Consider the following 23981-nt stretch of genomic DNA (forward strand, 5'->3'; position numbering starts at 1 on the left):
CAGAATGAAGAAAATAAATCTATATGTATATATAACAACATAATTATTGTATAGGTACCTGTTATTATTGTTTTTTTTTTCATTGAGTGTTGACAACAGTGTACATCATATATGGAATATTTTAGACATGACGACGTAACTGAGGTAGGGCACAGCTAACTGAGGTAGGGCACAGCAGGAATTTCCTGCTCAAAATATGGAGCAGCCCGACTGGGGTAGTACCTCGACCTTACAGAAGATCACAGCTAAATAATACTGTTTTCAAGCAGTATTGTGTTCCTGTTGGTGAGTAAGGTGACCAGAGCTCCTGGGGGGATTGGGGATTAGGTCGGCAACGCGCTTGCGATGCTTCTGGTGTTGCAGGTGTCTATAAGCTACGGTAATCGCTTACCATCAGGTGAGCCGTACGCTTGTTTGCCGACCTAGTGACATAAAAAAAAAAAAAAAAAAAAAAATATTGTTACTGCATTTTTTTTCCAGTTTCAAAACTAGAGCTGTCTATTTAACATATAGTCATTGATGAATCATTTTATCGAGTACCTCCGTCGAATTCAAAGCAGAGTTTGAAATCTCTTGATTTGATAACAATTTATGTGTTTTCTGTTTTCGTGATAAGTTCAGTTATATTTATTGTTCTTGGCAACATAATTATAATTTAATAATAACACATAAGAACAATGGTCTTATCCTATTATTTAATGTATGATCACCCCCTAAATTACATAGGTAGAGTATAAGGTGTTCGACTCCTAGCTGCGTTACTTTAAATAGGGGATTCTGTGGGTGTAGTCGATCACATTTAGCGTAAAACAAAATTCCTAGTCCATTTTCAAATTTGACATTGTTTAAATAGACGAGCTACTTTGATAGACTCATTCCGCGTGATACCTTTCATAAGCGCGTAAGCACGGCTATAATTTACAATGAAAAACATTCGAAAAGAAAAATAATTCGTTTCCATATGCATCTCTTTAGTTGTATGCGGTAGTTTCTATTAATATCACTTCATCGGCGATTATATAGCTAAGAAAAATTGTATTGGAATATTGTAGAAAGTATCAAGAAAAAAGTAAATTTAAAAAAGGGTTAGGATTTTTATTCGTGGGGAACGCGATCTATTGAACATAAAGAACCAGGGGGTTCGTTTTGAAGGAACGCAGATAAGACTAAGAGTCGCACAACATATATACTTGTATTAAAAACATTATAGTTTTTACAAAATATAAAGAAAAATAATACTACAAAAAAATATTATTGTCAATTTATAAAGTCTAAGTAACGTGAGTATACTATAACTTGCTATTAATACATTGACTTTTCTTTATTCGTGACATTTAAAATACCAAAAAAAGGTGAGTAGCACTAAATAGCTCAAGAATCTATTCGATTGATGTATTTCAACGCCTAAAATATATTATGTGATTCTGTTGAAGAAATCGAAATCATGATATGAGTAAACTGTTGTATGTAACAATAATGTCATATCATGCACTAAATGTAAATTAACCTTTATATCGTTATTGAGGTCAATAATAAAAATCACACTAATGTCCATATTAATAGTATTATAAGTGTAATTTAATTTAAAATACCTAACTCTCAACTTTACGTTAATTCAATAAGCAGTTAGGTGTCACAAGGAATTTATACTACTATCTTAATTTGAAAAAAATATCTATCAATATTACATAGGTATTTTGGCTTGATTTCAATGCAAAATAACCATATATTTAAGATAACAATTTTTACAATTCTATTAGAAATGTTTAAGGATGTTTAAACATGTGAACGTTATGTGAACGAGTATGATTTAATATTTGTTTACTTTTCATCATCCATGAGCGACATAATTTACCAATAACTAGGCTAGGCCATCAAAAGCAAAACAAACTGCGACTAATTTTTACTCTTTAGATTATGGTTCAGTCTGTAGGCCAAGGATTGGAGCTTTATCCACTACGCTGCTCCACTGCGGGCTGGTGGATAAATCAATAACATACAGGTTATACAATATTAAATCATACATGTAATCTTATCGCAATATATATTAATATATATATTTTTAAGTTTGAAACATTATTTTTATTATCGCTTATAACGTATAACAAAACATGAAATAATACAAAAACAACAATATTGAAGCTATATTTTTCATTATAGTCAGTCAGTCAGTTCAGCCTATTGCAGTCCACTGCTAGGACACGTATCTTGACCGTTAGCCTTCACCTGAGAATTAGGTGAACATTTCATTGTGTTCCAAGTATCCCAACTATAAACACTAACTTAACAATGACGCTAAAGCATGTATCAGTGTTTTCTTTTTTTTTTCGTTATGGACATAAAAGTAATATATACAAGTGTGACGATAACGTTTTTTAACGTGCTGTGTGGCTACGGCACCAAAGAAGAATATAGCCACCCCCTCTTTTCCCGTGGGTGTCGTAAGAGGCGACTAAGGGATAACAAGGTTCCACTACCACCTTGGAACTTAAGAAGCCGACCGATGGCGGGATAACCATCTATCCGCTGGCTTTGAAACACACAGGCCGAAGACGGGCAGCAGCGTCTTAGGTGCGAAAAAGCCAGCCCTGCGGTCACCAACCCGCCTGCCCAGCGTGGTGACTACGGGCAACGCACATAAGTTCACGCATTTTTGGCGCGAACTTGTGGAGGCCTAAGTTCAGCAGTGGACTGCAATAGGGTGGAATGATGATGATGATGATGATGATGACGATAACGTTTATTCTAATGTATAGCTAATATGATAACCATTCGAAACTTCATGGGCGTTAAAAAAAGTAGTATATTTTTGTGCATTTAATGTGTCCAGATGTCTCCATATGTTTACCAAATTAGGATCTGGGTGCAGATTGGTAATTATAAAGTAAGTAGTATAATAAGTATAGCACAAATTCCCCCTGATAGAATTCACTCTTTCTCACAAATGTAACTTAGATATTATCGAAGACAGCCACGCAAATAAGATAAATATATTTATTGCAATATCTATTTTTTAAGTAGTTTTTATTTTATAATTCATTGAGTTTTATATTTATTCTAGTATTAAAACAATTTTAATAGGGTTTTTTTTAATTACTGCAAATAAACGTGGAGTGTAATGTTTTCTTGAAAATCATCATCATCACTTCAGCCTATCGCTAGATATAGGCCTTCACAAGTTCGCGCCAAAAATGACGTGAACTCATGTGTGTTGCCCATAGTCACCACGCTGGGCAGGCGGATTGGTGACCGCAGGGGACTTTGTCGCACCGAAGACGCTGCTGTCTTTTTTTTTTCTTGAAAATACGTTCTTATAATCTTTGTTGTAGAGTTGTATATATGTATATCTTGCAGGTTCAGCCAGTAAGATTTGTATAAATTAAATAATATATATAATAACAAAATAGATATGGCGCGTTTTGTATGTATATATATATATATATATATATATATATATATTATATGTATCGATTTCTTCAGTAATCAGACCGTTTTTCATAATTTTGTCCGAATTTTAGTCTACCAATTTTGTTTATTTAATTTTTTATAAATAAACGACTCACACAAAATGACCACCACAAAGGTTTTCACCTGTATCTACATAGAAACAACTTATTATATAAACAGAAACGCCCAGACCACGGGAAACACTTGTATTGGCAAATGTTTTCCATGAACGGGAATCGAACCGTCAGCGCTGTGAACGCGATGCGATGCTTCTGGTGTTGAAGGCGTCTATAAGCTACGGTAATCGCTTACTGTCAGGTGAGCCGTACGCTTGTTTGCCAACGCCACTTGTTCCCACAAAATAAAAAGTAGGGGAAACGCTTACTTTTAAACTTCTATATTTAAATTCTATAATTAATAATCTTCTTTATATATAAAAATGAATCGTATAATGTGTTCGTTAGTGTATAACTCAACCACGCTTGGACCAATTTTACCAATTCTTTTTTTTAAATGTTCGTTGAAGTCCAAGGATAGTTTTTACGGCGAGAAAAATTCGAATAATTTCCGTGAAAACCCTAAAAACAGCCCTTTTCTTTTTCCCATACAAACGTTTTTTTTTTACTAAAATGAAGAGCGAATTTGAACTGTATTGCTATTCAATAAAGTTCATGTTAAATAATATACTAGGCAGCATTTTACGTAAGTTATTAATGATTAAATTGATCTTATTCGTAGACCGCATTTTAATTTAATTTATATACAGTAAAAATGGTATTAACTAGCTATTTCACATTACCTATTATATTGTTGCGGGGGCGTTAATAATGGAAAATTCCCGTTTTTAAACTATCGACTCCAAATTTGGTACGAATCTCCTACATATGTGATGTAGAAATGACCGATGAGCGGATTTTAGGATATCTCATGGTCAATAAGGATTACGGGGGTGGGCGTTAACAATGAAAATTTTAAATATATCTAACTCCGAAACTACTGAACCAATTTTTATCAAATTTTGTAAGCATCTGTAATTTTGTCAGACTTGGAAGATATGGTAGTTTTTATCTCAATTGGACTCGGTAGGTGGCGCTGCTATCTGTATCTAGCTCTGAAACTACTGAATCAATTTTTATCTAATTTTGTAAGCATCTGTAATTTTGTCTAACTTGGAAGATATGTTAGTTTTTATCTCAATTGGACCCGTTAGGTGGCGCTGCTATGGGTATGTAAGCTATCAAATTTGGTAGCTGTTTTCCGGGCAGGACAACGTCTGCCGGGTCCGCTAGTATGCTATAAAATACATACTTTTATACAAAATACACATCAAACTATAACGCTCTTCAGCCTGTAATATCCCATTGCTGGGCAAATGCTTCTTTGCCCATGTAGGAGAAGGATCAGAGCTTAATCCATAACGCTGCTCCAATGTGGGTTGGCGAATATATTCCCAACTATGAGTAACGATCGCTATCAGGTGTGGATGATAACAACCGGGACCGACGACTTAATGTGCTCTCCGAGGCATGGTGGGGAGACCCACAAGGACTGCACAAACACCTAGAGCATGGCAAACATCTGTATGGCCAATACCAATGTTTGTCATGTGCGGGGATCGAACCCGCAACCGCCAGCGCAACAGCCACAAACCAGTGCTGTGACCGTTTCGCCAATGCGTCGACAACTCAAACTATAAATTAAATATTATATTTGAAGCATTTTTATTAATACATACTATCATAGTAAAAAGAATCGATTAAATAAATATTATGTTGACGTCAACTTTTTGGATGTAGTTACGGATAATTGCAAGATAACGCGAGAAGCACTCAACGAAATAAGCGACTTTTTTTATGCCAGAAAACTATTAAATTAGAAGCCTATTGAATATGAAGTCTGATTTTTTTTTCAATTTTTTACAATACGTTTTTTTTCGAAGATTGACTGTGACAATGAATAATACGGGGACGACCGGGTTACAAAAGAAAGGTTATACACAAGTAAGCAAAATTGATACAATGACAATATCACGCTACTACTTGTATGTTAGTTATTTCCTGTCAATAATAAAATCTTAAAGTATTTATTATTACACTATCTATTACGTATTATCTAAGCGTATTATAGTCAGATCTCAGTACCAACACAGCACTAGCTGTTTCAATGGAATAAAACACTAATCCGTGTATTTAATACAAGTAACAATAAATTTAATTTTAAGTTGCTTTAATGAAAACGGAATGTTTTTTTTTTTTTGTATTTAAATATAAACGAAATGTGTTAACTTTCTTTCTTACATAAACACTACCAATCCACACAATGAAATTATGGTAAAGGGAATATTGTCTGTTAAAAATCTTGCGGAATACCTACATACTTATATATCATAAAGTGAACCAATTTATAGTGATCATGTTATCAGCCAAAATATACGTTAACGATATATTGTGCACGTAGTGGTGTATTGTTGTGAATAATAGGTACTATAAATTTATCGTGACATTAACATTCAATATTGTGACCATATTATCGCTATCTGATAATACAACAATTACCCTTGACAGCGAAAAGGAAAGTTTTTTTTTTTAAGTCAAACAAAATTACCGCGGCCATTTTCTAGGCGCCGTTACTTAACGCAACATTAACGTTATCATTCGTTACTCGACGCGTAGATCTGCAAAGCGAAACAACTAAACCGAGCGATCATCACTAATTAGTGGTCTAATTAGTTGACTACGCGCGAACACCGGTAGCCACTCCGTTTAATTTACAGTGTTTATAAAACAACTCTTACAACTACGGTAGAAACATGGTGTATACTACGGTGTTACTTGCAATAATAAAGTGAATACAAATATAGATAATAGACGTTTTAATTTACAAACTCCAAAAAAGAAAGAAAAGAATGGATAACGATGTTTCAACGAAAATGAAACGAAATGTGTCAACGAAAAAGAAGTTAGCAACGAGCCAATGAAGTATATCTTGCGTGCGTACATAAGTATACAGTCACACACACACTTTTTTTTTCTTATAGCCTTTTGTAAGGTTTATGTTTTCTTGATTTTAACTTAAATCAATTTTAGCGGTAAGAAAAAGATTTTTTATTACTTTCACCAGTGGTAATTACATCAAACACATTACCTAAGTATATATATTAATACAGGCTGCTTATAATAATTAAATATAAATATTATAATACTGTGTTTGTGCAGTCCTTGTGGGTCTCCCCACCGTGCCTCGGAGAGCAGCTTAAGCCGTCGGTCCCGGTTGTTATCGTATACACCTGATAGCGATCGTTACTCATAGTAGGGAATATATCCGCCAACCCGCATTGGAGCAGCGTGGTGGATTAAGCTCTGATCCTTATCCTACATGGGGAAAGATGCCTATGCCCAGTAGTTTTTTTTTATGTCACTAGGTCGGCAAACAAGCCAACGGCTCACCTGATGGTAAGCGATTACCGTAGCTTATAGACGCCTGCAACACCAGAAGCATCGCAAGCGCGTTACCGACCCAATCCCCAATCCCCCCAGGAGCTCTGGTCACCTTACTCACCAACAGGAACACAATACTGCTTGAAAACAGTACTATTTAGTAGTGGGATATTACAGGCTGAAGCGATTGTAATACTACAGGCATCATAAAAATTATTATAAACTACATCCAAACTTTAGTAACCATTTAAAATATATTAACCATAAAATAAGAAAAACTTAAAGAAGTTTTTAAAACATTTAATGATTACTTTAAACTTATTATAAGTACTAAATATTTTAAAACATATGTAATATTTTTATAGCTACATACATATTATATATTTTAAGCACTAGGTAACAGTGGAAATAGATACATACCTTAATCTAAATATAAAATGATAATAATAAGTACTTAGTAACAATATATATTCGATTGCATAAATTTTATCTTTTATACCTAAAAACTCGTCATGCCCATAATCTTTCACAAATTCTATTTCCATATCGACATAAAATTATTTCAAAGATAAGTGATCAGATAACAGAAGATAATATATATTTCATAATGCAAAATTTTATTTTAAAAAATTATTCAAGACATTTCATATATAAAAACAAGTTCTATGTTTATATGTCATTAATCCTGACCTTAGATTATATTATATAGAATTTATTATTAAACAAGACTGAACTGAACTACCAGCGGTACAGCGGTGCTGTGTGGCTACGGCACTAAAGAATTTAGCCACCCCCTCTCTTCCCGTGGGTGTCGTAAGAGGCGACTAAGGGATAACAAGGTTCCACAACCACCTTGGAACTTAAGAAGCCGACCGATGGCGGGATAACCATCCAACTGCTGGCTTTGAAATACACAGGCCGAAGACGGGCAGCAGCGTCTTCGGTGCGACAAAGCCAGTACTGCGGTCACCAACCCGCCTGCCCAGCATGGTGACTATGGGCAAAACACATCAGTTCACGTTATTTTTGGCGTCAACTTGTGGAGGCCTTTGTCCAGCAGTGGACTGTATAGGCTGTAATGATGAACTACCAGCGGTTTGCAAACATTAGGTATGCCTTTTACTTTTGTATTGGATGTGGACACAACCGCGCCAAGATAACTTGCGTAACTATTAATTCCAATACAAATAAAATAAATACGATATTGAATAAAATATTATAGTAGTAGTAATAATACAAAAGAAATACTGTGCCAATGTTTTTGTTAATACATGTACATTGCTGTATGTCTTATAATCGGAATCGTATACAGATATCGTATCTGATGGTATTAAAACGCTTTAATTTATTTATTTGTAAAGGTCAAATAACTAATTGGGTTGATTGTGGGTTTTTTTTCAATAATCAAGTCCTAAAAGATATTAACTTTTAAATGTAACCGAAACAGTTTAACCTTATTTTAGCGTTAGGACAAACTCATCCTATTATTCTGTAACCCGTCAACTAAAGTGTAACAGCGTAGGCCAAGTAGTGTTCGTATGTTACATATTATTTCAGTATTGAGTCTTATTGTACTTATAGTGTATATTATAATTTTTTATATGTAACTAGATCGGCAAACAAGCATACGGCTCACCTGATGTTAAGCGATTACCGTAGCTTATAGATACTTGCAACACCAGGAGCATCGCAAACGCAAAGGCGTTGCCGACCCAACCCAATCCCCACTTAGGAGCCCTGGCTACCTTACCACAGGAACACAATACTACTAGAAAGCCACCGTAAGAGCGAGGTACTTCCCTAGTTACGCTACTCCAGATTTTGGACAGGATATTTCCTGCTGTGAAAACTAAGTCTCAAACAGACAGTAACGCTCACAGCGTACATTTTAGTTTCGACAAATAGCATTGATGAAGCAACAATAACACTTTTAATGTCAGCGTGTTAATTGTTTTATAATTTTTTTTTTCTTCATATAACTAGGCCGCCAAACAAGTGTATGGCCCACATCCTCACATCACATCAGTAGCCTAAGATCCCGCTGCAAAATCATTACGTTTATCACGTAGATAACCAAACTAATTTCAACAAACCTTTTTAAATAGGCAAATACGAGTATGTATATTGATAACAGGGTGACAGTCAAAAAATGCCTTCAAATACTTTTAATCAAAATGATTCTAAAAATATCATAAACTTTTTCATTTAATACTAACTCTCTATAGGCTGGGCATAATACGTATAAATGCTAAATAATACGAGAAAGATCAGAATAGAACAAAAAAGGTATACAAGTAACCTTAACGGGTATATTTACTATTCTTAAATAAGGAATTTTACTATTATAATTGTGTTTGCTCGCAAACGAAAAAACCTGACTTCAATTACATCGACAAGTAATACAACGTAAGTAGACGAAAAAAATAACAAACGCACTAGTCGCCACTACGATTTTCGAGTGTTTCCTTGATTTCTCTGGGATTCCATCATCAGATCCTGCTTTCCTTATCATGGTACCAAACTAGGGATATCTTCTTTCCAACAAAAAAAGAATTATCAAGATCGGTACACCCAGTAAAAAGTTATTGCGGATTTTCAAGAGTTTCTCTCGATTTCTCTGGGAAACCATCATCAGATCCTGCTTTCCTTATCATGGTACTAAACTAGGGATATCTACTTTCCAACAAAAAAGAATTATCAAAATCGGTACATCCAGTAGAAAGTTATACGGTATAATACAACGTAGGTCGACGAAAAAAGCGTCAAGTAAAAACGCATTATTAGATATACCTCGAAAAGTAGTTGTTAGATCTGAAATAAATTTAAATGGGACCAATTGACACACACCACCTTTAGATTAAAAAATTTTTTGTCGAAATCGGTCCACACGGTCAAAAGTTCTGATGTAACGTACATTAAAAAAAAAAAAAAAAATACAGTCGAATTGAGAACCTCCTCCTTTTTTGGAAGTCGGTTAAAAACAAAATGTAACAGATCCTTTGTTATTTAAATATACGTTAATCGATATATTGTGCATGTAGTGACATATTGATGTAAATAATAGCATAATTTATCATAACATTAACATTCAATGTTGTGACCTTATCATCCTCATGTGATAAAACCTATATGATATATGATCCTTGACAGCAAAGCGCAAAAATACAATTATTAGTATAAAAACTAGCTGTACCACATTTCCGAGACATTAAACGCACATAGCACAAATTAATATATAAATTCTATTTTTTAACTTGTTCTTCGTGTTAATTTAGTATTTACATAAAACATCTCAATACGTAATTAGATACATTTCATAATTATTTTCTGTAAAAGAAAACCGTCGTGCAGTATAACTGTAGTAATCTATATACAAACTAGCTAACCCGGCAAACGTTGTTTTGCCAATAAACTATCTACTACAAGTGTGCGGGGATTTACTTATAATCGAAACCGTTGTAGACAATGAAAGTATGCTTTATTTAGTTTAATAAATTAATCTTTATTAAAGTAACAAATATATCTTAAATTATAATTCTCGCATCTGTTTGCTGGATGAGAGATGACAACGGTAGACATCTTGCGGGGATATCTGATCGATTGATAGTTGATCAGTTATTCCGACGAAGGCAGGAGATCAAATTGAATTGAAAAAAAAATCACGTTTAAAGGAAATTATTAAAAATAATAAAAAATAAAAATTGCGATCGAAAAATAGGGGTTGATCGTAGAGGTGGAAAATTAAGAGTAATATAAAAAAAAATATTTTAAGTCACGACAAAATAAAAATAAAAATCTTGCCAAAAAAATTAAATTAACAAATAAATTAATTAACAAATAAAATATAGGGGTTGATCGTAGAGGGTTGAAAATTTAGGGTTGTATCGTTGTATGTATGTGATGTTGTATCATAAAAAAATAAAAAATAAATAATTTAGCTAAAAATTAAAAATATATATATTTAGGGGTGGACTACCCTTAACATTTAATGGGATGAAAAATATATGTTGTTCGATTCTCAGACGTACCCGATTTATGCACACAAAATTTCATGAGAATCGGTCAAACTGTTTCGGAGGAGTTTAACTACAAACACTGCGAGACGAGAATTTTATATATTAGAGAAGATAAATAAAATTGGAGTGTCTGTTTTTATTATTGAAATAACCGCTTTTTACTAAATGCATATGGATGTATACACGGTACATATAACAAAATAAGATTTTTTTACAATTTTTGTCTGTCTCTCTGTTTGTTCCGGCTAATCTCTGAATGTAATGAGGAGTAACTTAGACTAATTTTATTTTTGAAAAATTGATTTATTTCATAACTCTGCGAACTGAACAATAAGTTTTTCGCGGCAATGTCGCGGGCACAGCTATGATAGTATATAATATATAAAAATAGGTAAAATAATGCTGAAACATTATGTTGCCTATTTATATTTAATTTAATGTTGTACACTATCATTAACAATTAAATTTAAAAAACACAAAGTTATGAAATTATAAACTATTTAAATTACTTAATACTAAATATAAATAACAAACAATAAAAAGAAAATCCATTATAAACAATGAGTTTGCTTAAAAAAAGATTCAATCTAATTTACCACGGCAATTCGTCTAAGCGCAGTAACTTAACACTAGAATATTTAGGTTAACCATTACTCGAAGCGTAGCGCTTCAAAGCGAAACAACTTAACCGAGCGATCATCACTAATTAGTGGTCTAATTAGGTGACTACGCGCGAACACCGGTAGCCACTGCGTTTAATTTACAACGCTTATAAAACAATTCTTACGACTACGTTTGAAACATAATGCATACTACGGTGTTACTCGCATTAATTAACTGAATACTAACATAGATAATGAACACTTAAATTTATCAATTTTTGTTCGCAGCTTCTCCGTCCTAGTTCTATATTTATATAAAAAGAAAGGAAGGATAATAGTGATGTGGTTTCCCATTTTAATACGATTGAAAACAAACATAATTTGATATTTTTTTATCACTTATGTTATTTTCAAAGGTTTAAGTTATCATGAATTTAATTCAAATCAAATTCAATGGTTTCGATAGGTAATGGGTAAAATTAACGTAAAAATCATAATACTTATTTATCTTTTTTTCTGTGATTTAAAAATATTGAGTTTGTACAACATGTCGATCAAATGATATAATATGTACAGATAAAAATTTGCATTTAACGGACATGGTATTACTAATTGTTTTCTCGCAAACGTAAAAAAAACTGACTTATATTACATCAACAAGTAAAGAGCATTATTATTAGATGTAACTCAAAACACCTTCCGAGATCGCAATCAAATTTAAGCGATGATGATAAATACCAGCTTGAGATATAAAAAAAAAAGAATCATCGAAACCAGTAAACCCAGTAAGCACTTCTGATGATGAGATATAATATAACGTAGATAGAAGAAATAATAATGTAAATACGCATTATAAGTTAATATTAGAAATAACTCAAAAAACATTTGTCAGATATCAATCAATTTTAATCGGGACCACATTAACCCATCATTCCATTAAAAAACTTTTAAAACATATAAAATACAGTCGAATTGAGAACCTCCTTCTTGGATGTCGGCTAATGATTTATTATTTAACCAAGACACTGCTATGTAGGCATTAACAATGTTCAAATACCTACATCGATAATAAAAATATATTTTTAATCTACAAGCATTTTAAAATACTTATGTTTTTTAAAGCTACATTATTATGGTCATAAAGATTATGACCAAAGATAGTTTCACGGTTTTCAATAATCTATCAATCTCTGGTTTAGCCTAATACTAGCGATAGATTTTTGACACAATTTGTATGGAGCTTGCGTCCAATTCTATCACTAGTAAGGAAATTCAAAGATATAGATATATAGAGTATTGAAGCCGGCCGTAAATAGTAAAAATATAGTAGTAATTTAATAGTATTATAATAACAATGTATATTTTCTGATGTAAGTATAAAACCGTATCAAATACCAAGTAGCAATCAATCAATATTCGATTGCATATTTTCTTTTATCTAAAAACTTTTAAATAAAAATCATAAAATCTTTATCTAATAACAGAAAAGATAAATGATATACGTGTGATATTAAGAAATTTATTTTTAAAAAATCATACGAGAGGTTTTTTCAATTAAACAATCAATTTATTCTCAACAATCGTATTTATAAACTTAGTCCAGCGTTTTTCAAATTCATGAACCATTTTATCCTTGTTGTTATATGTACTATAGTACAAAGAATTAAGCGCTAATTTCTTAAGAAGTTTTATATCAGCGTGACGACTGGCTACACCGATAAATGTAACATAATAATCATGAGTTAAAGGTTCTGCTTCCCACAACCCAGGATCGTCGCTTGATATCACTATGGGTAAATTTTGCGCTAAAAATATTGCTAAAGGATGATTTCTTATATCCTCGACTAATTTTAGAACTGTGTTTGAAAGTATGTTTACTTCAAGTGCAATATCCCTTTTTCTAACTTCTTCAATTAATAAAGGATGCTTTGCAATCGCAAAAGCATGACCGATGCGACGTGTGTTCAGTACGATCGCGTCTGCCAGATTTTCATCAGAACTAGTTCCAAACCAGTTAGTTTCACCAGCATGGAAAAAATATTCGAATTCATCCTTCGCTTCGGTTAGAGTCTGGAGAAACTCTTTAGTAGGTACACCTAAATCTTCTTGACCTACTAAATCAAATCCCGCGAGAAAGTCAGGAAATTTCTTTTTTATTTCCTTAGCTATCTTTAAATACTCTTTAACAGTTTTATTGTCTACTGATCTTAGTGGAGCATAAATGAGTTTCGCACCAAAGAAATCAGGAAAATCTTTTATGAACTCGTCTAAAACCTTTTTATAAGATGCGGCTGTGTCTATAGTATCATATTTCCTTCCATGTAAATCGTAAAGCGTTGGTAATACGCTTCTGATTTCCAGGTACATAACGTTATCGTCTCTTATTGCTTTAAGTGTATCATAAAAATATTGTTCCCAAATAGGTTTATAAGATAAAAGGGGAGTGGTTATAATGAAATATTGTTGAAATTTCGACCATGCTGCATTAATATCCGGGTACACCTGATTAGGATCCTTAGTAACTAGAGTAAAATGCTTTCTTAGTGCTGCATCAAATTTCTCCACATTTCCTGACGAATATCGGGCTTCTTTTAAAGATTGCCACACAGTTTTACAAGGATTTGTAGGAATTTCAAGAGAAAACAAAAATAATATATTATCTTCCTCAAAGCATACAAATAAATTATCCTTATAAGTTAATGCTAGAATATAATCTGGGCCTAAAATGGCTGTGTCGTGCGCATGAAGGACTGCGCCTTTAGGCATATCTTTTATTATCCTATATAATTTGGTATCTTTTACTTCATCCTTATATTCGAAGAAGTGTTTGGAAAAGTTAAAATAATGAGGGTTATTAAATGCGTAATCAATTTCATTCGTTTTCAACTTCATAATTATTTTGTTCGCTTGCTCTTCACTGTCACTCAACACTATATCACTGCCAAACATCATATCAAGTTCTTCTTGTAAAAGATTGTTTCTTTCCCTAAGTCTTGCCTCGAATTCATCTTTAGCGAACACCACACTATTGACAAGTAAACACCAAAGTATAACTATAAACATTGTCACTTCGATTGAAATTTCAACAGATATCACACAAGTTATAAATTAAAATTATTTGTTACAAGGTTATTTAACTTTTTAATAAATTAAAGTAGATACGACAAACGTTATTTGACAATTATACTTTTCTATGAGCGAAAAAACTTAACATTATTACTATCGGGAGTTTTTTTTTAGTATCATTTATTCGTGTTAGACATTCGCTGGTTCGCTAACTCAACACACGATTGATTGTTTCGGGTGTTAGCTTATCACTACGTCTACCGTGTAGCTACCAGCTACTAATCTGATCCAATACGATGCGATAGTTTTTGAACAAACGATAGCAGTACACGTATAATAAATTTTATATAATTACATTAGGGTGTATTTTAAACGTATTACTTAACACTACTAACGTATTACTTCTTTTTAAGAATAAAGTTCTTTAACCTTAACCTTAACATTATATTAAGGTGTATTAGACTTAAGCAACCTTATCTATTGTGATTATGGACACAAAATAACAAAGATTATCTTTATTTTCATTTTAATATTTTTTAATATTACAGAATATTATTATTATAATATTTATTAAAACTTAAAACAAAATTACATTAAAAACAATTTATCCGATTGTATGGACTTGTATGACGTATGCCTTTGTATTTTTACATTTACATAATAAAAATCGTTACTCAAATGCAAAATTTTCAACTTTCCCTGTCACCCTCCTCGTCTCGATTCGCCACTATCCTTTGTTCCAAAATGATTTCAGAAAGTGTCATCTACAGACTTGCGGGTAGTAATTAGAAGATTAAAGAAGAGGTGACGAGTGTGCACCGAATGATCTCAATATCATGCATGTCGTAGTGTGACGGCCATATTTTTTTCTTATTTTTAGCAACGAATGCGTACCGCGGGGCGGTACTATACTAAAGTGCCACTTAAACCTTCCCCAACCCTTTCGTTGCATAAAATCAGCATGGCGGATGAGACGGCCTTTATTTCTTTTCGGATTTATTTTTTAGTTTCTTTGGAGCGATGCTTTGAAAGCGAACCCTTTTAGACGCCGCTAGCTGTAATTTACACCAGTACGAAATGAGTTTTAGTAAATTTTATCGTTTAAAAGTCTATAGAAATTGCGGTTTGTGCGAGATCGTTTCGGTGTTTTCAAATCTTTTTACTTTTAATTACGTTAGTACTTGGTTGCTATTTTTGTCGTTTTACTCGGGTTGAGAAAATAACTAAGTGCTACAAAATTAACTACTCAGCATACTTCATTTCCAAACTGCAACTCGCTGAGTACGTTTTAGTAAAACTTCGTTTTACGTACTTACCTAGCTATAGATGTAAGATGATTATGAGATGATGTTTAAATTAGATTTTTTTTTGTCATACCTATTAGGCTCGATAAAAGAATTGCAACACCCTTTCGATTATTTACAAACATCAATAATAATAATTGAAAAATATTAAAGTTATCGTAAATTATTGAACACCATAATAGTGATTATTATTACTAAAAAAAAATAGAAATATGCATAAAAACATAATAATTTTGTAACGTAGCAATCACAATTTTTTTTCTGAAAATAAATAAACTCTAAATTGAGTCATATCAAATCAAAAAAAATATTATGTGTATAGATATGAAAACATTCCACGAAGTGATATTATTTTAAAGCGCGCTGTGACAGGTCATTCGCCTTGAACAATAAAACCATATCCAGTGTCAACTCGGTATCGAAGCGCGCACGACGAATCGCCCCTTACGCAGACATGCGCATCCTAGTCAGCTATGTGTTCATATTAGCGCTTTGTTACGCCACAACCGACGATTACAAAGCGAAACGAGCCAAGATCCTACGAGATGAGGAACTCTTGTCTCTTGGGGGAAATATACAACTTACAGATAAAGAATCAGCCGTCAACGACTGTCTAATGCGGCATAAATTCCAAGAAGTAAATTACTATTTTAATAATCCGCAATACTGCAACTTTTCCCATAATTTCTTTGCCTACAAAGATAATATACGTCATTCTAAAGTATATAAAATCATAAAAGATATGCCAAAAGGAGCAGCGTTACATATTCATGATATGGGTATTTTAGGAGCCGATTATATTGTGAATTTGACATATTCAGAAGTACTCTACATTTGTTTCGAAGAAAAAGATGTTAAATTGAAATTTTCTGACAAAGAACCTAATGAACCATGCAAAAGTAAGTGGCAATTAATTAACGAAATGCGAAACTCGATGAATAAAACTAAGTTTGACGCGGAATTAAGAAAATACTTTACGTTATATGTCAATGATCCCGACATTGAATATCCAACTATCAAAGAATCATGGACTACTTTCATGAATTATTTTAGGAGGGTTAGTAAAATTCTTACGTATAGACCGATATGGGAACAATATTTCTACGATGTTCTATTAAAATTAAAAATGGAAAATGTAATGTATCTTGAGATTCGAAGTGTTTTACCTAATTTGTATGAATTAGATGGTACTGAGTACGAGACAATTGTAACTGCGAAAACGTACAAAAAAATAATACAAAAGTTCAAAAAAGATTATCCTGATTTTATCGGAGCGAAACTCATATACGCAAACTCTCGAAGAATAAACAGATCGCAGTTAGACGAATACATACGTCTAGCACGAGCTATAAAAAAAGATATGCCAGACATTTTTGCAGGATTTGACCTAGTTGGCCAAGAAGACTTGGGAAGTCCCTTAATTGAATTCATACCGCAACTATTGAATGCTTCTAAAGACCTAGATTATTTTTTCCACGCTGGTGAAACGAATTGGTACGGAACTTTAGTTGATGGTAACTTGATTGATGCCATATTATTGGGAGCAAAGAGAATAGGCCATGGCTACGCTATTATAAAACATCCATTATTGATAAGAGAAGTAATCCAGCAAGATATAGCTTTAGAAGTTAATGTTATATCAAATGCAGTACTCTCTCTAGTTCGTGATGTACGTAACCATCCACTCAGTACCCTTTTCGCTCTTGGAGTGCCAGTAGTATTATCTAGTGACGATCCTGGTGCTTGGGAAGCCGATCTTTTATCTGACGACTTTTATGTGGCGTTTGTAGGTGTTGCAAGTCGTTTGTCGGACTTGAGACTGCTAAAACAGCTAGCCATCAACTCACTGAAATATAGTGCTCTTGATTCTAATTCCAAAAGGGATGCGTTGTCCAAGTTTAATTTGCGATGGAATACATTTGTAGAAAACTTTGACTGTTCAAATTATTAAATGTAATAAAAATTACCTTAATATTATTATTTTTTTCTTTGTCTTTACTTAAACTAAAATGTGTCTTAGAAGGTACAAGCATCGATGCGAATTTATGTAAAAACAAAAAAATAAAATCTTGATGTAAATGTTGTATTATTTTTAATTTTGGATGCATTCATTTTTCAAAATCTTATTTATCTATAGATGAAATGTATGTACAACGCTGTACATACAATAATATATAGATTCATTACGCGCCTATGTATTTCCTTTGTATACGATACAAATACCATACCGCACTAAAATAAGTTGCATCTAATGAGAATTAATATCTAATGATATAATAAATAAATGCGATTTCGATTTATGTTAATAGACAATTAAACACTGTGGTTACTGCACTTATTGATTTCGAAATAAATGAAAATCTATCTTGATTAAAACGTTTTAAGTTTTAGTAATATTTGTATTATTAATTCTGTTTGCTCGAAAACAAAAAAAAAACCTTAAAAAAACAACGTAGATAAGCAACAATATATTCAATTAAATACGCAATAGGGATAAGTCAATTAAATTCACATCACAAGCACTAGCTTTTGATTAAAAAAAGAATTATCAAAATCGGTAAACCCAGTAAAAAGTTATGAGGTAAACACAATAAAGTCGAATTAGGAACGTCCTTTTTTTTAAGTCGGTTATAAAGAAATGTTTTGTTAAAATTTTTTTCATTGCAGATTGTATTTAATTGTAGGAAGCGGATACTGATATCGTGTCGGATGGTAAAAGAACGCTTTGATGTGTCTATTTATAGAGGTCGTGTTGATAATTGTTTTGTTTGAGTGTGTAGTAATGCAAAGCCGTCTTCTGTTTTAATTTGGGTTCTACAACTATATAGGAAAACTAGAACACTATAGATCAATAAGGAAACTGGTCTAGCCATAACAAAGTATTATTTTTGTTATATGGTAAGAAAAGGCGTTATTTGTGGATTACAAAACCTTTTTAAGTCTGAAATATTTATTTATATAAAATAATCATTATTATATACGCCGTCTCGCATTGAAGCAGCGTGGTGGATTAAGCTCCGATCCTTCTTCTGTAGGGGAAAGACGCCTATGCCCAGTAGTAGGATATTACAGGCTAAAGCGTATCGTTGGATATTATTTAAATTCAAGCATTGGATACAAGTGTCGACAAAAAAATTGTGTGAATGATTTTTATCAACCGAGTTCAAAAAATATATTTTTTTTATGTATGTTCTGGAGATTACTTCGTCGTTAATGAACCGATTTTGATAATTCTTTTTTTGTTGGAAAGGAGTTATCCTGAGAACCCGAATTTTCATTGTTAATAATATAATTGATTGATTTATTCAGCTTGTAACTTCCTACTGCTGAGCAAAGGCCTCTTACTCCATAACGGTGGGAGAATTGTTAATAATATGTTTTGTAAATATTATGGAAAAAAAGATAAAAAGTCCTGTGAAATGTATGCATACATCGAAACTTGAATAAAATCTGCCACTGGTACAGATTCTCAGAAAAGGATCACATTACCTACAATTTTATGTCATATCTATAAAAATAAATAAAATTGGAGTGTCTGTTTGTAATACCTTTTACTAAATTCATATGGATATACACGGTACATATACCAAAATAACATATTTTACATTTTTTTTTTTTACAAATTTTGTCTGTCTGTCTGTTTGTTCCGGTTAATCTCCGAAACGGCTGGACCGATTTTAACGGGACTTTCACTGGCAGATAGCTGATATCGTAAGGAGTAACTTATACTACTTTTATTTTAGAAATTGATTTATTTCATAACTCTGCAAACTGAAAAATAACTTTTTTGTTAAATTCCACGCGGACGAAGTCGCGGGCACAGCTAGTAGGTAATATAAGTACGTATATGGTTTTAATTTGAAGCGGACTTCTGAGTATCAAAACAAGTTCGTTAACTACCGTTCTCTAACAATAATATTTTGATGATACTAATAAACCAATTTGTCATAATATTTTTTGCTATTCGTAAATTAGAAATAATAATTAATAAAACTCTCATTCTAGTTTCTTATGACCACCGCTCTGGTGTAGTTGTGCGAGTAGTCGCTTAAAATACCGACGGTTTGCCGGTTCGATTCCCGCTCGGGATGGATATTTGTATTCGTACAAATATTTCGTTCCAGTTTGGATGTCTATTCTGTAGAGTCTTCCTACCGTGCGTCGGAGAGCAGCTTAAGCAGTCGGTCCCGGTTGTTATCATAAATACCTGATAGCGATCGGTACTCTAGTAGAGACCATATCCACCAACCCGCATAAGGAAAAAGAGGCCTATGCCCAGCAGTGGGATGTTACTGAATGCTGAATGCTGCAGTCTCTTATATATATAGTTAATTCCATCCATGCCATTCCAAATGAATGACTAGAGTAATAAATTTACTCAAGTTTTAAATTGTTTTGATTTTTTAGGCTAAACGATGAAGTAGCAGGAATTATTTGCCTGAGCTTTTTATTTACATATTTGGTAAACCAGGTATATTTTAATTACATAAGTAAAAATAAAATGATAAGTATAATATATTGAGTAGGTATCAAATAAAAGATAACTATAAATTTTTTCTCCACGTTTTATTTCGATCTAAATAATTCTCCGTCATTTGAATAGTTACAATAATACCTACTTTCAAACGGTAATTCTCACTAAGTACTTATTAAGTTTAACGTTTCTATGGAATCGATAATTACGAATAACAATCGTCACATAATAATAAAATTTATGTTTATGTAAACTTAAAATATTAATCTTTTTCTTGGTAAATAAATTCTATAACGTAACACAACATTTTTTTAAATGTAAGCGAGTAACCTACTTGCTAAATTTGTTACAATTTACAAATCATTCATTCTATTACACAATTGTCAGTCAGGTGTCAGTTCGGTCGCTGGTCACCATGGAACTATTATGTACTAGTACGTAGTACATAATAATTCCATGCTGGTCACTTTTTGGATTGAGAGCGGACGTGTGACATGTACTCGCAAGCCCATCAGCTCCAAATCAATTTGTTTCTTGGTAATCTTTTTAAATTCAGTTTCTTAAATTATTTTGGTAATTACAATTAATTCGATAATATTTCGTATTGGTATAATTATTTGTTTTAAAACGACGATTCTGAGGGGGAACACTCGCTATGAATAACCATGATGAAGAGAGTCCGGACTATCTTGAGAATTCGCTCGGCACTCCTTCATATAAATTAATGTTTGTCTGTATGTCCTTTATAGAATCGTAAACTATGCATTTGATCATGTCATGATCTTCAGCAAAGTGTTGTGCATGAACCCACAAGGGTTTCTGAGTTGGTACGACCAAAAAAAATTTAAAAAAGCGTAGCAACGCGCGCAGTGTACAGCTAGTACTGAATAAATATAAATAAAGAAAATATCATCGCTACCAACATATGTACATCGGTGTAACTCTTCAACGAAAATTCATGTACGTATTTATTCTTTAGACATGCTATACAAAATTATAGAACCATAGTTACATATTACACTAGAGACCCTTATCTTAACGGATAAAAAAAGTAATTGACGGCAGACGATTCTGAACATTATTCCCTTGTAATAAAGAATAGTCATGTACATTTCGACGGATGTTTATGTCGGGAATACGCAAGTCGTGGAGTGACACTCCGAGAGGAGAGTTTCTCGACTAACGAAGTCATTGTCTGCTTGCTTCGTTTGTAGTATGTGTATGTGTGAGTGGCTGTAGGTGGACGTTGTTTTAAGATATTTATGGATCGTCTCATAATTATTTGTTAATAATACAAAATGAAGGGTCTGTAATATTATAATGGCTCAAATATCGTAGATAGACATATCGAAGCAAATATTCGACGCAAACTAACAATGAGCTTCACCTCTCCCACAACTGGCCACTAATCTATCTATTATATATATATAAATCAATTGCTGTTCGTTAGTCTCGCTACAACTCGAGAACGGCTATTTATCTTATCTTGAAATGTTCATGGAGGTCTAGGGAAGGCTTAAAAGGTGAGAAAAATTCGAATAATTTCCGGTAAAACCCTAAAAACAGCTCTTTTCTTTTTCCCATACAAACGTGTTCTAACTAAAATGTAGAGTCAATTTGAACTTTATTGCTATTCAATAAAATTCATGTTAAATAATATATTAGGGCGCATTTTACGTAAGTTATTAATGATTAAATTGATCTTAATCGTAGACCGCATTTTAATTTAATTTACATACAATAAAAATGGTATATTCTTGCCGGGGCGTTAACAATGGTAAATTCCCGTTTTTAAACTATAGCTCCTATCGACTCCAAATTTGGTATGAATCTCCTATATGTGTGACATAGAAATGATCAATGAGCGGATTTTAGGATAACCTCATGCCCAATAAGGATTTCGGGGGTGGGCGTTAACAATGATAATTTTAAATGTATGTAACTCCGAAACTACTTAACCAATTTTTATCAAATTTTTTAATTATCTGTAATTTGGTCTAATTTGCAAGATATGGTAATTTTTTATCTCAATTGGACCCGATAGGTAGCGCTGCTATCGGTAGGTATGTAGCTCCGAAACTACTGAATCAATTTTCACCAATTTTTGTAAGCATCTGTAATTTGGTCTAAATTGGTAATATGGTAGTTTTTATCTCATTTGGACCCGATAGGTGGTGCTGCTATCGGCATGTAACTCCGAAACTACTGAACCAATTTTTATCAAGTTTTGTAAGCATCGGTAATTTGGTCAACTTGGACGATATGGTAGTTTTTATCTCAATTGGACCCGATAGGTGGCGCTGCTATCTGTATGTAGCTCCGAAACTACTAAATCAATTTTTATCAATTTTTGTAAGCATCTGTAATTTGGTCTAAATTGGAAGATATGATAGTTTTTATCTCAATTGGACCCGATAGGTGGCGCTGCTATCTGTATGTAGCTCCGAAACTACTGAATCAATTTTTATCTATTTTTGTAAGCATCTGTAATTTGGTCTAAATTGGAAGATATGATAGTTTTTATCTCAATTGGACCCGATAGGTGGCGCGGCTATCGGTACGTAAGCTATCAAATTTGGTAGCTGTTTTCCGGGCAGGACAACGTCTGCCGGGTCCGCTAGTTTATAATAAGTAAGTAACAATTTATAATAAGTAACTTAATAAACCGCGATAAAATCCGAAAAACTTGTTTCACTGTAAAATAATAATGTATCATTGTGTTTGCAGGCAAAATTAAAAATTATCACAATCAGTACACTTAGAAAAGAGTAGTGCGTATTTTTGAGTTTTCCTCGATTTCTCTGAGGTCCCATCATCAGATCTTGGTTTCCATATCATGCTACCACACCAGGGATATGTCCTTTCCAATAAAAAAAGAATTATCAAAATCGGTTCATAAACGACGAAGTTATTTCCGAACATACAAAATATATATACAGTCGAATTGAAATATAAAAAAGTCAACTCGGATACATACATATACTCAGAAGAGCCATTTCCCTTCCATGCAATATTTTATTCCACTAACTGGCTAAGTTCAATAGTTCAACAAATATTACTCAATCAGAAGAGGAATTAAACATCATCATTATCATCGTCCTCAATTACATATCCTATAGCTTTAGTATTACAAAAAAATAAATTAATATTGTAAGACTTCCATCATATCTTAAATATACACTAGTGGTCCATATTATGAACTAACTAATATACTATAACGTAATGCCATGTTTCAGGACGAGATTAAAAACAAAAGAGGAAACCAAGCACCTGTGGCATAAAAAAGAAAATGGCAAAGGCAAATGGCATTACAACTGTACGAGGATGTAACATCATTCAAAGACTTTCATGAATTTTCCCCTTTCCAAAAAAAAAAAAAATAATTATCAAAATCGGTACATCCAGTAGAAAGTTATTGCGAATTTTCGAGAGTTTCCCTCGATTTCTCTGGGATTCCATCATCAGATCCTAGTTTCGTTATCATGGTAACAAACTAGGGGTATCCCCTTTCCAACAAAAAAAGAATTATCAAAATCGGTATATCCAGTAGAAAGTTATGCGGTATAATACAACGTAGGTCGACTAAAAAGCGTCAAGTAAAAACGCATTATTAGATATAACTTGAAAAGTAGTAG

General features: G+C 32.8%; 2 protein-coding genes across 2 annotated transcripts; one reads left to right on the top strand and one right to left on the bottom strand.

Annotated features, from left to right (window-relative positions):
* Positions 1–13007: 13007 nt before the first annotated feature.
* LOC123663182 (adenosine deaminase AGSA-like) lies at positions 13008–21234 on the bottom strand (the record flags this gene model as incomplete). The annotated part of the gene is made up of 2 exons (XM_045597877.1): positions 13008–14494; positions 21215–21234. Coding segments are annotated over 2 exons (1458 nt in total), but the record flags the coding sequence as incomplete, so codon positions are not given.
* Positions 16281–17951, top strand: LOC123663181 (adenosine deaminase AGSA-like). Its single transcript, XM_045597876.1, has one exon. It carries the CDS (start codon positions 16327–16329, stop codon positions 17821–17823), a length of 1497 nt encoding a protein of 498 aa, XP_045453832.1. The 5' UTR covers positions 16281–16326; the 3' UTR covers positions 17824–17951.
* Positions 21235–23981: the final 2747 nt, after the last annotated feature.

The sequence above is a fragment of the Melitaea cinxia genome, chromosome 20, assembly GCF_905220565.1.
Source record: "Melitaea cinxia chromosome 20, ilMelCinx1.1, whole genome shotgun sequence".
Classification (NCBI taxonomy): Eukaryota; Metazoa; Arthropoda; class Insecta; order Lepidoptera; family Nymphalidae; genus Melitaea; species Melitaea cinxia.